Source organism: Montipora capricornis, chromosome 5 (assembly GCF_036669925.1).
Source record: "Montipora capricornis isolate CH-2021 chromosome 5, ASM3666992v2, whole genome shotgun sequence".
In the NCBI taxonomy this organism is placed as follows: domain Eukaryota; kingdom Metazoa; phylum Cnidaria; class Anthozoa; order Scleractinia; family Acroporidae; genus Montipora; species Montipora capricornis.
The window spans coordinates 5,909,894-5,925,353 of NC_090887.1; the positions used below are offsets into that span (position 1 = coordinate 5,909,894).

General features: G+C 41.0%; 1 protein-coding gene across 2 annotated transcripts in view; it reads right to left on the reverse strand.

The window, feature by feature from the left end:
• The window catches only part of LOC138049277 (uncharacterized), a 36,857-nt gene that overhangs the window by 5,740 nt on the left and 15,657 nt on the right, over positions 1–15,460 (reverse strand). For both annotated transcript variants that reach the window (XM_068895483.1, XM_068895481.1), the window contains 10 exons: positions 14,359–14,440; positions 12,551–13,519; positions 10,606–10,707; positions 7,793–7,816; positions 7,011–7,041; positions 6,333–6,385; positions 5,406–5,472; positions 3,227–3,355; positions 1,023–1,110; positions 306–405 (listed from right to left, as the gene is read on the reverse strand). In XM_068895483.1, the coding sequence (XP_068751584.1) occupies positions 306–405; positions 1,023–1,110; positions 3,227–3,355; positions 5,406–5,472; positions 6,333–6,385; positions 7,011–7,041; positions 7,793–7,816; positions 10,606–10,707; positions 12,551–13,519; positions 14,359–14,440 (1,645 nt within the window). The remainder of the gene's footprint in view (positions 1–305; positions 406–1,022; positions 1,111–3,226; positions 3,356–5,405; positions 5,473–6,332; positions 6,386–7,010; positions 7,042–7,792; positions 7,817–10,605; positions 10,708–12,550; positions 13,520–14,358; positions 14,441–15,460) is intronic.

The window sequence follows — 15,460 nt, forward strand, 5'->3', positions numbered from 1 at the left end:
CATATGAAAATCGCGCTTTTCGGTGCTTTTTGTGAAATGATTTAGTATTGCATTGGTGTTAATATAATAAATAGAATATTACTTCGCCGCTTGGAGATAAGAAATTTCTCTTCTGGTGTTGAAAAATATTTAACGAGTGAGCGCAGCGAACGAGTGAAATAATGCTAATCATCTTCACTACCCTCGTTTGCACGACGATTAGCACAAAGACAAAAGAATAATTTTTTGGCCGTCATTTACGAATACGGTCTATCACTGCATCATACAAAGACTTAAGACCACCCGAAGGATTAAAAATTGGTTACCTGGTCGGAGCCCTGCCATATACGCAGGCCCGTCTTCTTCGACGCTCAAGACAAATGTCATGTATTCCACGTCACCTTCTTGCTGAACGATTCCATAGGTCTGTAAGTAAATATTTTTTTTCCAAAATGGAGTGCTTTTACTACAATGATGCTATCGACGAAAATCAGAAAAACGAGAAATACCATGGGTGACACCAGATGGGGAGAATTTCCTTTCTCAATCAAAACGGAACGGAGCGAGCCTGGTCTTTTTATACGAAGTAGCTTTTTCTTTCTTTCTTTCTTTCTTTCTTTCTTTTTTTCTTTAAGAGACTGGGTACGATTTACAATAACAAACATTTTCGTGGCCAAAAACCGCGTCTTTCATTCCTCGAGAAGTATGGCTCTATTTCGGCACAATACAATACAATTTTATTTCCTCTTGACGTGGTTACTTAATTTAGTTACAGACTTTTTATATTTGCTAGTGATCTTTCAATTATGTTGAGTAAAATGTTTGAGCATGGTGGCAAAATAAACGATGACCCCATGCGCGCAACAGATGGTACAGGATTTTCCGATAATTTCGTCAAAAACCAGAAAACTTCCGAAAACTTTCCGGTGGAAAAGCCTGTTTCATTTGATTTGCCACCGGAACAAACGGGTTTTCCAAACAAAAAGAAAGCGCCCAATGATTATACAGTCTAGTATTAACTGAGGACACTTGTTATCGCATACCTGGAGTGTAAAACCAAACCCCGCTGTGTTGGCTTTACTCAGTTGGAGAGTTCGGCGTTGATTAACAGGTGGAGCGTTCTCTGTAGAACTACGAAAGAACACAACGCTTTAACAAGTACACCGCGTCTACTTAAAAAGAGGATAAAGCCACTAGTGACAGCGCGTTTACCCACCCCTAACATGAATTAAATATCTGACATAATACACAATAAGGCTAACGAATTTTAATGAACTTTATTCAAAGGGGCTTTGGAGCGCAAAATGATGTAATTTCACGACACCCAAAATCCCTAAAAAGTAGAATGAAGCATTGCAATAACCACTTGAAACTGTTGACCAACATAAAAGAAATACAGCAGAAAGAAAATGAAGCATGGATGGACACAAATGGACAAGATTGAAACGGATTGCATTTGGGTAACCTTGAAAAAAATCGGCCCGACTTTTTTCAAGTTTATAGCAAATCGCCTGGATTAAGGTTGATTTTGCTCACATTCATCTTGTTTGTGATGCAACGATAGTTTTATCAGTAAAGGAATTCCACATTACCATTTTCAAGTTTTAAACTCGTGAGTAACTTAAGATGTCCCTTAAACACCCTCAAATAACGTGGCATAGCCCCTTTTCAGTGCCAAGTCTTCGAGCGCTGGACACTAACTGGGGTCCCTGCATAGGAATCGAATCAAATCAACTCATGAAATCGTAGATTGGTTCTTGAGGTATTAGCTAAAAACCGGAGTCAGACCAGGAGAAAACCTCTCAAAGCAGAGCAGAGAACCAACAAACTCAACCCTCATCTGACACCGAGTCTGTGAATCCAGCCTGGGCCACATTTGGTGGGAGGTGAATGATCTAACCAGCCTTGCTCCCCTAAAGAACCGATTCAGTACTTCAACCAAACCAATGACTTTACTCAAATAGGAGCACCTCTATTTTAATAGACTTAACTGATTAGAGTGTAATGTGAAGTGCTAGGTTTCTAGCCCATATGAACCATGTGAGCATTAGCCCTACTAATGGAAATGGAACCACACAAGGACAGAGAAGAACTCTGACCAGGGTGGGAATTGAACCCACGACCTTCGGGTTAGATCACCGCTGCTCTACCGACTGAGCTACAAGTTGGTCGTGCTAGCAGCTTTAGGCGTTCCGGGTTGGGTACGTTCATCCTCAAATGTAATAGCCTTCTTTCTCACGTTAAATTGAAGAGAAAAACAAAGTTGAAGTGAAGAGTTTATTTCAGGGTTTGTAACAAACACTAAAAATCTCTCAATTCTGATGCAGTTTTCACGTAACAGCGCAGAAAACAGCTAATTCAGTGCAAAAAGACGAAACCAACTAGGCATTCTAATTGGTCAATGATCAAAGAAAGACACAGATAGCCAATCAAACGCTAGCCCTGGATGGCGCAACTTTTGCCTCACTACGTGATACGCGCGTGTGGTTTCTACTTATTTGCCGCAGGCTTTCTCGATAGAGCGGTTTTCAATTGAGTGTCGAAAGTAATGAGATAATTACTTTGGTTTATGATTACTTCACTCAGTGATTGATTCAAAGTTCTAGCGCAATTTTTTCAACCAATCAGAAGTGAAACCAAAACCAATCGTGGCACACGCGTGCACATTACTTCGAGTTTTGATTGGTTTACTGGATTGTCTCAGTCCTTTTTGATTGGCCAAAGTGATTACTTTGGTTTTGGTTTTACGAAACTCAATTGAAACTCGCACTATTCTTTTATGCCTGTTATTAAAACGAAATTACACGATTTTTCTCGCGCAATTTGTATTCTTTAAAAAACTACGAGTGTTTATTTACTCCACAATGCACTCGCAATCGTGTAATTACGAATGCAAATTGAAGATGCAGTTTTATTTCATTTAACTTAAGTAGAAATGGAGCTGTCCCTGGTAGCGCATCACGCGCATCACAGAAAAAAATAATAGGGAGATTAAGCACGTGCGTTTTTGAGACACGCACGCCTACTGGAAGAGAACATTCCACGTGCCAGGACAGTGGTGTCTCCCACATTTTTATACTAATCATCTCTAATAAAGAAAAGATGCTTAGCATTATAAAATATGGTTGTGTGAAGACAAGTTAAAAAGGAAACCAACTCACTTCTGATTGCCGTCCGCGTCTCGAAAACGCACGTGCTTAAGCTCCCTAACGTAATGGGCACGCGACGTGCACGCGATTTTACTTACCTCCAGTCCCCCAGCTGTGCAATTGTTGTACACGTGTTCTTGTGCAACGCCGAAGGTGTATCCACGGGTGACGAGTAGTCTCGAAGAAGTTCGTCTCTCGTGGACTTACGAGGCACAAAATTTTTGGTCCTGAAAGGAGGTGAATAGCAAGCAATATTCGGTTACCAAGAAGCAAATTTTATCGATAAACTCGGCTAATTAATCAATTTGTGTGGTGCATGTTAAATCGATCATTCAACTCAGTATCGGTGAAAGTGGTGGATATTTACCTCGCCAACATCCAACACTATTCATCTCCACTTCGGTGAATAATTGTTAAGTGTAATTAACCATTATTATTACTTGTTTAATAAACATCTCACACCGAAGACTACAATGTCGTGTAAAACGATCTATGCATTACGTTGGATCAACACTGACAATGATAAGCATAAACACACCACTGTTAGGACCGATGAAACAACGCTCACGAAGGCATTCTATTCAAAATGGAACAACTGTTCGGCCAAACCTAGCATGATCAGCGCTCAAACGAAAAAGGCAGACGCAGACACCTGTTTCGGGCTTGTGAGCCCCCGTAAGTGCGCCGTAGCTAAAACACAATTAGCCTCGGTAACTTTATCTATCTCATATGTGTCGCTAGCTATTATAGAAAGAGTTTTAAGATCGGAGTCTATATGTTTATTACTTGTTGATTTATTCAAAATCAATTAATTATTTTTAATGAAAAAACATATTTGTTTAAACAAAGATTGATTTCTCAATAATGACTTGAGGATACTCGTAAGAAACCCAGCCCCAGCTTTCGAGATCGGTCAATGTTTTCCGAAAACATTGGCTTATCTCGGCGCCCGTTCCTCGTCAAATCCGAATTCTTGGGAGGTGCTACAAATTCCTTATTATCTTGAAAAGGTAGATGTTTTTGGTACGAAAGTTCGGAACTATTTTGCTCAGTTTTTCTTTCCTTGAAAACATGATAGAAGCACCAGCTTTTCAGAATTAGCGTATTGTTAAGTTGTTACGTTAACCATTTTCCCGGCGTAAGCAACCTCGAGAAAGGTCCCCTAGGGTTAGTTGTTTAAAAGTAGGGTAATCACGAAAAAAAGGCAATAACAATAATGAGAGTTTAAGCGAGGATTACCACTAACCAAACTCTAGGGAACTTTATATGGGCGTACCGATAACATTAGTTAACGCCCACGTCGCCAGTGGAGGGTAGGTGCCCAGGTAGCCTGGGGGCTGCAACCGCAGTCACATCCCCAAGGCGCTAGAACACCCGACTGGCCTGCCCAACCCGCAACCAAGCCACGAGCCCCCCGCGCCAGGCCCCCCTAAGGCACCCGTCACACTTGAGCCAGATAGCTCAGTGGAATAATAATAATAATAATAATAATAACACACAAAAAAAAAAAAAAGAGCACAAAAAAAAAAAAAAGAAAGAAAGGGGGGGAGAGGGAGGGAACGCCGAGAACCACTAAACTCCTAAACCGACTCACAACGCCACGCCAACAAACACGCTGCAAGCACATTGGACAACGCATGCACTACGCAGGAATACCGCTGAACCATGTCAGCCCCAGGGCCCCCCCAACCTAAAGAGTGCTGCAAACGCTACAAAAACGCATAACAACGCTGACAAACGCCTGCAAAAACGCTACTGACCGGACTAGCTCCCGGTCGTGAACCATGTAACTATAACAAACGCTACAGAACGCACCAAAACGCTGAACAACGCTACCAGACGGCCAAGACACCAACAACCGCCTGCAAAACACTACTGACCAGACTAGCTCCTAGTCGTTAACTATGTTAAATTTTATTTAACTATATATAACACCGATCCCTTTGCGGGTAAATTACATGACATAAAGGGAGAAATAAGTCAAATGATAAAGACTCGAATGATGAGAGACTCCAACTATTACATTTTGCTTTGCGCAAACGTCCATATCCGCGAGACTAACGAGGCAAGCTGATAACATTCTTTATTATATATCCCAGATAGTACGCGCCTTCGAACTCGGTTAATAAGAGGTATTTTATGAACTTGGTCACAATGTTGTCACGCAAGGCAGTGGACAAGCGTTTCGTCACGGATCAAAATGGCCGCTTTAAGAGACAGCGCTTGCTACTTCGGTTCTTGGTCTCTGTTAATGAATTTTGAAAAGACTTTACAAACCCAGTGCTTAGAGTAATCGAAGCTCTCTTCATTGGGACAAAGGCGGAGTATGGTCGGACACCCGGACCTGTAAAAAGTACACAAACAATAATTTGACGATAACATTATGCAGGATTAAGTTAGTGATAAATAGGAGCATACTCGAGAAATCCCGAAGTCCTACCAATGCCATTCCAGTTACTAGTTCTGATGGGGTGCAGGGTTGGCGCAGTGGTGAGAGTACTCGCCTCTCACCAATGTGGCCCAGGTTCGATTCCCAGACTTGGCGTCATATGTGAGTCGAGTTTGTTGGTTCTCTACTCTGCACCGAGAGCTTTTACTCCGGGTACTCCGGTTTTCCCCTCTCAACAAAAATCAACATTTGATTTGATTTGATTTCAGTGTAATGTGGGCCTAATTATCGAAGTGTCTAATCTTTTAACGCAAGCACTAGAGCGCTTATTTCACCATAAAAACGGGCCTGACGCAAGCATAACCACAAGCGCAAACACAAGCGGAAGAATCACCTTTTTTCATTTTCCTTGTGCTTGCGATGCTGCTTGAGTTGTGTCAAAACTGGACGTAAAGCAAGCTGTGATGTTCGTCTACTGAAAAAGACCCGTTCCAGATCCCACTCGGAACGCCGCGTGGTAAGAGAGAACTAGTGAATCTTTGCCTCTGCGTCACGTGCTTGTGCTTGCATTATGGTTCGTTTTCACTGAATTGAATTGCGCTTGTGCTTTGCGTCGCTAGTGAAAACCACGTGTATAGGATGTAGCTCTACTATTTTTAGGATTAGCTCCATTCATTGCGTTGTATACTCTTGTGCCTATTGATTTCTGAACTAGTCACGAGAGCCCTTGTAAGAGCTGCTTCCTAAACCAACTTCAATGATAACCACGACCACGATGAACGAGATTTAAAAAATGATCGTGAAGAGTTTCAAACCTTTCTCTGTCGCTTCTTCTTCTTCATATTGAGAAAATGCATCATTCAAATGCCTGCGAAAAGTGAGAGCACCAGCCATCATTACTTTTGTTTGAGCGATTTACCATGAACTTTCGCACCGGCAAAATATAATTGTTATCTCTCTAGCAGTAAAGCGGGACAATTGTCACATCAACCATCTACAATTGGCGTCAAAAATTGTTGAGACTCTTATAATTTAGGGTTTATTTCAAGATCGGCACGAAAATGCCCCCCTCTCCACCCCCCGGACAATGTTGTGTTCTTCTCTGTTTTCTACGAGCCTTGTCAACAGCGGTACAACATTGATTAGGGGGAGAGGGAGAGGTTTCCCGGAAAAGTACTTTTTGGACTATTTTTGTTTGAAAACAATAAAAATGTCGTTGCCAGTGTCCTCTGTCGGCAAACTGCCTCCACTAATTTTGTCGCCGATAGTAGTTTAACCCTTTCACCGCCATAAATACCATTGACATTTACAGATTTTGCCGTATCTTTGTGTAGTCGCTTTCGCCTATTTTCATTTTTGCTGTTTAAATTTCTAATGACATGTAATATATAATATATATTTGTAATACCGTATATTTTAGTTGTTTTGCATAGATATATATATATAATACTTTCCTTTTATGTTTTCTCGAAGATATTAGCTCTTTCACTCACCGTAAGGACAATTTGGCAGGAATCCCCGCATCTGTTAAACAAACAAGATGTTTAAGAGCTGATTAACGCTAATCAACCAATTACGCATAAGAGCCTAATTTTTACCCGGTGTACGTCAGAGGTCAGATTGCAGTTTTAACAACATAGGTGACAAAAATTACTCCTTCATTTTGGCGCGAAATTTCAGCGTTTATGTGTCATTACATTGTTGCCATGGCCACATTTCCTACAGTGCCAAAATGGCGTATTATCAACGTAATTTGTCACCTATGATATTAATAGCTAATCAAATGGCACACTCGTGAAATTTGGGAACAATTTCACTTGCGTTTTGACTGACTTTGGACAAAACGCGCGTGAAATAACAAATGAAAAGAGTAAAATGTAGAGACAGAAATGGTGAATATGTTTGTTAAGTGAAAAGATTTAACTTAGTTTTGCTGCACTTAAATGTGTAACAAAAGCCAAATTAACAAGAGTTACCCCTTGTGCGTAGGAAGTTAGCTGCGTCAAATCGCCGCTACTCATCAAGTGGCCCTTTATCGCCACTTACGCGGGTTGCGACAATATTGTTGACGCCAAAAATTGATATTAACGCGTCATTCGGAGCTATTTTTTTGGCGCAGAAATTAATTTTAATAGGCCGTACAATTGAATAATAATAATCAAAATAATAAGCAAGGAAAACAGTATCTACTCAACAAGAACCTACACTGAAAATTTTTGCTTGCTTGTTGAACATTACTGCTAGAAATCGAAAATACAAATCGTTTTTATGTTACCTTTCTCTTGGTCATCTTCATCTTCTGAAACCAAAATATCATTTCAAATCGTCAGCTAAAGTTATTTGTCTCTGAGAAAATTACCCGTAAATTAAAAGTGACACGGTACTGTTCAAAATACCATTAAGATCCTTCTTTTCTGTGCAATCGCAGCATTCGCATTGAAACAAAAAATGATTTTGATTGAAGTCGACGGTTACGGAAAAAATCATCAAGGAGTCCATGATGAAGTAACAATCTTATTAAAGAACACAGTATGAAGTAGAATGCAATTTATTATATCACTCATATACAACGGTCTATGATTGGTCAATGAGACGAGCCGTATTTTTGAGTACGGGCCAATTTGCTTTCCAAGTGACACAGCAAACATTTTCGCACCTCCCCTGCGAGCAGAGTCTCTTTCGATCTTCCTAGATAAATCGGGAAGAGGAAAGTAGACTCTGCTCGCCGCCTCCACATTTTGTATTGAGCATGCGTTAAAAACTGAAAATTTATGTATCCGGTGTCAGTCACGCGTGACCAGTAGCAACAAAACGAAGAAGAAGAAGTGGGAATATTTTCGAACAACTCCGGCAAACACACGACAATCAAGGAATCATTTCATTGGAAACTCAAGATAGTCCATATATCTTAAAATGCCATTTTATTTTTTTACTGAAAATTTTATAGGTTTCTATCAGACTAGTTTCTGTAACCGACACATATGGGAAAAACTCATGGGAATTCTAACAGTTAAAATTACCACACTGTTGTAAATTTCAAAATATTGATGATGCGTGGCGACTGATCATGCGCAAAAATTAAAAAAAAAACAGGTTTGACAAGTCAAAACTGGACTGACTCATCCAATTCTTTGGATAAGCGGCAAATCAAAGAATGTGGAGGCGGCGAGCAGAGTCTACTTTCCTCTTCCCGACTTATCTAGGAAGATCGAAAGAGACTCTGCTCGCAGGGTATTTCGCACCAAGAGATGCAATAAATATTTAAGTAACCTTGTCTCCTCGGTCAATACGTTACGGTGCACCAGTTTCTCCTGATGTAAAGAATAGCAGGGTCACGCTATTTTAGTAAAAATTCAAAACACTAAAAGACGTCTTTGCATCAATGAAGACCAAAGAATAATGATGTAGGTTTGTTGCCAATGGCCATTGAAGTGCACTGAAGCAATTCTTTGTTGTTTGCAGCCAAGTGTAAAGGGGAAGGAAATGGATTGAAACTTGAAAAAATTTGGCCAATTTTTTCTTTTTAAGTTTGGAGACGTCATCCTGTGAAAGTCGCCAAAAGTTAAATACGAATTGCTCTTTGTGCCATATTATATCTTGTATCATCTCAGTGAGTTGTCAGGAATGTTACATGTGTGAGCAAGAGTACTAATTTAGATTTTTACCCAGCAAAGTAAATTTAGTATGTCAGTGCCACGAGTGAGATGTTTTCCTTTTCAATTTGTCTTGACACTAAAGCGGTTTTCAATTGAGTGTCGAAAGTAATTAGATAATTACTTTGGTTTATGATTACTTCACCCAGTGATTGGTTCAAAGTTCTCGCGCCAATTTTTCAACCAATCAGAAGTGAAACCAAAACCAATCATGGCTCGCGCGCGCACATTTTCCCGCGCTTTGTGTCGGCTACGTGTAATTACTTCGAGTTTTGATTGGTTTACTGGATTGTCTCTGTCCTTTTTGATTGGCCAAAGTAATTACTTTGGTTTTGGTTTTACGACACTCAATTGAAACTCGCTCCACCAAATTCTTATTTATTAAGTATTTCTTCACAATTAGACGAGATTAGTGCTCTCCTGGCATACAAAATGTTCACTTCCGCTTTCCGTTGGTTGTCCAAGAAGCAAGAGAACCTCGTGGTCCTTTGCTCGAAAGTCCCGAAACTTTACGGGTCTTTATGGTGTGTCACCTTTCCTCTGTATCTCCAGAACAGAGAGGATTTCAGTCATTAACCTTTACAGCCATTTTGCATTTCGTTATCTTGAAAACATGTCAAAAGACCAGCCTTCCAAAACAGGCGGATGGCTTTTCGGGACCGAAAAGTTCTCGGGACTTTCGAGAAACGGGCCACTGGTCTGTAACAGCATAGTCAGTAGACTAAGAGGGAGTCCCTAATTTATGTAGCATAAATTATGGCCTTTGGACCCAGTTGGCAAATTGCCTGACATTTCCCTTTTTATTCAACTTATACGACGTACAGTCTACTTTTACTTCAAATCTACTTCAACGAAACAAAGATTTTAAACAACCTGAGAAGATTCACGACAAGCGAGGCAAAGAGTTGAACCCGGATCGATGGCTTCACCTTGCAGTTTCCGATATCCACTAGACTAACGAGACAACCTTCCGGAAAACCGAATTTTTTAGAGTATTGAAATAGTAGTACCCAGAAAGACAATTGAAAGTTAACCGTCTTCAACGGGGTTTTTAGACCTAAATACTGTAGATCAGCGCGGCATAGCTTAGAAACGCTATTTCTTGTTGAACTAAAGCTGTAATTCTGCCTGTTTTCATTCTTTTTAGAGCGGTAAGCTTGTCAATATATTAACATGGGATATTGCGTCGTGTAATTGTTACGAAATGTCCAATGTCAGTTTGATGGAGGGAAACTAGTGTTGACCACACCAACATGGCCGCGTGACGTCAGATGCAAAGGAAGACCTAAGACAGCAATGACCAGAATCAGGTTGCTGACCAGCGGTTTTCGTTCAAACAATGGTTTGATGGGGGTGCTCAGTCTTGCGGGCTCAGAAAACCTGGTTGTAGTCAGCACACCATCAATATTGAGAAAATTGCGGTTAGAAAACATACCTGAACTTGACGAGCCCACGATTAGGCTAATTCCTCGTTGGCGTAATTTCTTAGTCACCAGAAATGCATAATTTGGGTGCAGCCCACGACGCGATTCGCTCTCTGCAATTCAAAAGAGAAAAAAGACAGCTTGAGAAGTGAGTTTGTGACGGAAAGAGCACGATAGGGGGTTTTCATGTGACGTCATCGCCGCCATGTTGGTGGACGAAAACAAAAGATCTCTCATTAGCTTCTTTTGTTCGTCCACCAGAAGTCGTACATTCTATATTGTTATTGGCGTCCCTAGAGGTTGGTTGAAAACGTCCTATTGCGAGTAATATTCATAATTTCTGCCAATTCCGAATTGTAGGAGAAGGTCGTACGATTTTTATATGTATAAATACAATGGACTAAATTTTATTCAAGCTTTGCTCGTTTTCTATGCTTTTTTCAAGCTTTGTGAAATTACTCAGTTCTTAAAGAAAAGCTGACAAAAACTTTGATCTACGTTTGAGTACTTTGGTTTGTATTAACATTTTCTTTTTTTCTTTCAGCTTTGGCACGTTGTTGTCATAGCGACGGGTCTGCCGGTCATTCTGTTTTTTAAGGGGGTATTTACATGAGACCGGGAAGAACTCAGACCGGCAAGAGTTCGTATCGGCGTCTACACATTTCTTCTCCTGCGTTTATATGAAACCAGCCTGGCAATTAACTCAGGCGGGTCTGACCTCGTCTCGGTTGCTGTACCGACACGACAAATTCTCGCACCGGTCTGAGTTCGTACCGTTCTCATGTAAATAACAACAAATCTCAGACCCGGTAGAGACGTTTCAAGCCTGTATGCTTTTGTGTCAGCCGTATATTTATTAGACAATATCATTTCGTCCCGAAATCAGGCACCATATATCATACATACATCTTTATGTACCCTCAGATTTTTAGAGTAGCTTGGTGTAGCTAATATCTCTGAGCATTTACCCTCTCTACCACGATACACCACAGAAGACAGACCACAACACCGGGAACTACATGCCTTACTCTTTGCGACAAGTGTGCGGGTTCTTTTACGTCCCACAGGATTATGAACATTGAAGGGTTGTGAGACGGGACCTCCGGCTTATCGTCCTTATCCGAGAAGACTAGAGAGTCTAATCATTTGCAGATGTAATTACAAAGGCAGCACTTTCTTCTCAGTTATTTAAAGACTTTGAGTGTTGGTCCGGCCGGAGTTGAACTCACGACCTCCCGCGTGACGCGGTGCTCAACCAACTGAGCCACCGGTGCGCATCTCGTACCGGTTTCATGTAAAGGGCTGCAAAAGGTTTCATAACGGTACAAGTTCATACCGGTCTGAGTTCGTCCCCGTCTAATGTAAATACCCCCCACTCCCCTCCCTTACTCAGTCGCAGCTCCGGTGATTCGGGAGTAGTTGCCATAGCAATTAAATTGGAGGTCTTTCATCGCACCCATTCTGTCTAATCAAAATCATGTAATTGTTTTGGTTAAAGCGGTTACTTCAGTTTCACTAAAGGACCAAACAGAAGAGTTTCAGGTTACCCTTTTTAGTTGCCGCGCAACGATCTATGCATTAAGTTGGATCAACACAAACAGTGATAACCTTAAACACACCACTGTTAGGACAGATCGAACAAACAACGTTCACCAAGGCATTCTCTTCAAAATGGAACTACGGTCGGCCAAACCTACACATGCGTGATCAGCGCTCAAACTAGAAAGCAGACACAATGAGCCACACACTGTTCGAGAAGAGTAGGGGATGAGTCCCAAGTGTTGTGATCTGGCCTTTGCGAATAAGTGTAAAATTACAGCAAGTCCACATTAAATTGTATAGCTGCCAATATACTAACCTGCTTCAACAAACAAACAAAACAGTTACACATTATGTCGGAAAGCTTTAACAACTGCGCTATATGAACGAAATCAAGATAAACAAAGCGACACGTACCAAACTCTTGCACACGTCTTTCCTTTTTTGGACGCAGTTTCACCGGTTCGTTTCCAAAGTTGATCGCTTCCACGGCTTCGTGTGGCGGAACCTCGTCAATCACTGTAACCATTCTATCATCCTCGGAGTCACTACCGATGTAAGTTTCAGGAACATTGTCATCCATAAAGAAAGCTTCTCGGTAATCCAGAAAATCTCTCTCTCCTTCATGTTTTTTTCCATGTCTTAAAGTAACGTCAATGTGTCCTCCAATTCCTATTCCTTCATTTTCCACAGTTTCATTTCTCATTTGTTCATTTTGATTTTTCGCGTTATTTCTTAGCGTACGATCGAAGTCAAGATCATCAAGAGATCCATGATGGGAGCCCGACATGGAGAGGGAAGGGGACGTTGACCGCGACGTGGCAGGTGACGAGGGAGGGGAGGGTAAGCAGAACTGTTCCCAGATGTCTTGTTCACTCAGATTTTCACTCGCTATAGATCGACGCAACGAACTCCTCTTATTATTCGGAATTGAATCCCTGCTGCCTTTACGCGGCGAATATGGTGAATGTGGGGGAGAGGGGAAGGGAGATAACTGTGGGGTGTTCTCTAAGGAAGAGACAGGAGTTCCGTCCTCGAGTTTTTTTCGAGACGTACATGAACGATTCATTTCTACAAGTACACTGGTTGGGACACTTCCAATCAAGGTTTCCGTGTTGGAATTCATGTTTACGAACCCATCCTCATCGTTGATGTCAAATGACAATATACTCTCTACTTCAGAGCTTGTTTCCGACTGAGATTGGCTTCCATTTACAAGAGCAACTGAAGTCTTTTTTGGTGGATCAACACAGCAACGCCAGCGGTTATTAGAAAATTGTCCCAGTATTGTTAAATCAGTTCCTTTGGGAAGAAAGGTGCGTGGATGACCAGGTATCAGCAGATAGTCTTTGCGCGTGCTTGACCGAAATTCGCATCTTCTCAACACTGAAAAATCACCAAAAAACAGAGACTTTTTAACGAGAGGGAAGATTCTCCGCACTGATTGTCCTTCTGTTGCAAGTCAATAATCCTAAAACCCCAGGTAGTGACCGCCACGAAACGATTTTTCATCACTGATATATTTTGCAGGCACTTTTTACGGTGTCAAGCAACGCTCTCCTGAGGAGAGCGTTGCGTGACGTCCTCAAAAGAGACTATACAAGCGAATTGACCGTGAACCACAAAGTATCTGAATAATTTCATAAGATTCTCCCAAACACAAGCATTCCAGCTTAAGAGACTCGCATGAAAAAGGCCTATTAAAAATGAGACAGAGGAAAAAAACTCAAAAAATGCGAAAAGCAATATCACTTCAGCCGCATCAATTTAAAATGTCACGCGACAGAGTCATTCACTTCCATTTTCAATTTAAGTAGGAGCAAATGTACCCCATTCGAATTCCTTTCTTGTCATATCTTTCTTGAATTAAATAAACGAAGAAAAGAGTACTTATTCTGTGGAGCACAAGCATGTAACCTTTCCCGGCTGACACCTCATTAAGGCAATACAATATCATTTTAAAATTTCGACGACAACGAGGAAGTATTACATACAATACTCTTGGTTCCTTTCGTTTTCACCCAAAGATGATTCTCCTTCTTGCGTCAACCCGGAGCGTTTCAGAGGTATTTTTTTTTCGAGGTCGTCTCCGTACTAAAGAAATTAGAAGTGTTCATTCTTTTGACAAGAGAATGACACTTGGAAGATAGGACTCGAGACCTTTGTCCTGTTAGTTGTGAAATCGCATTCCCTTTCTACCGAGTAATCAGACATGCAAGACTTACATTTGGTATCATTTGCACCCAAAAAAGCCATTTCTTCTTTGTCTAGCTGTAATAAAAGTTCCTCCATCTCAAGAAGCCGTTTCTGAAATCAAAAGGTGACAATCAATAGGATTAAATCAACAATCCAGCTCACTTTTGCATTGGCTGCTGTGTTTATGTGGGCGACGACGAAAAAAGCATGTGACTTTGAGATCTGTCAAGTTTAGAGGTCTTAAAAGCGAAACTTCAGAATACCCTGCCACTTAGTAGCATATGAATAACCTGCATTGTTATAAGCCAAGTTCTTCAAACCGTGCAACTACAAGAACACAATAGTGGCCGGGTATCCCTTTTCGTTTTAGAACATTGGTAAAGCATTGTTCCACCCAAACATTCGACAAAACCCTGCGCTTAAAAGGGTCTATGAACAATAAACTTACTCGTTGGTATGAAGAATCGTTCTTAAACAACGACACTACCTGTGCTTTGGCGTTGCTTTAAAGCGGGAAATTGACAAACTGCATTTCAACTCCCTAAGGGCTGTGGCTTGCTTCAGCTGACAATCAGCTATTTGGAGAGTAGCGTGACCGGAAGCGAAAGCCATTGCCTCCTGTGTCAGCGAGTCAGGGGGTGTTGATGAAAATTGTTATTCTTCGAGCTCTTTCCGCAAGTGCTTATGTTGGCGCACTTTCAATTTCAAGGGAACATTGTCACGTTCGAGAAACAACATTATTATTATTATTATTATTATTACTATTATTATTATTATTATTATTATTATTATTATTTTAGGGGTAATATTAGCCTTGATTTGTATGTTGGCGAACTCTCAAGGGTACAGTGTTTAGGGTGCGTTCGACAGACCGTATTCCGGAATAGGAATACATGGAATACAAGTTGGAAATCCTTCGTTTTTGCGGAGATTCACATTAAAATTGTCAAACATTTGCTAAAATGTTATTTTAAACGTACTTTTATCATCCTTGCGGCTTCGAAACGCGTCAAACATACCGTTTTAATCAATCACTCCACGTATTCTTATTCCGGAATAGGGTCAATCGAACGCGCCCTAAGAAAAAGGTGGATTATGTCGAATGTAAGCCCTGTAATGCACCGTAACCAT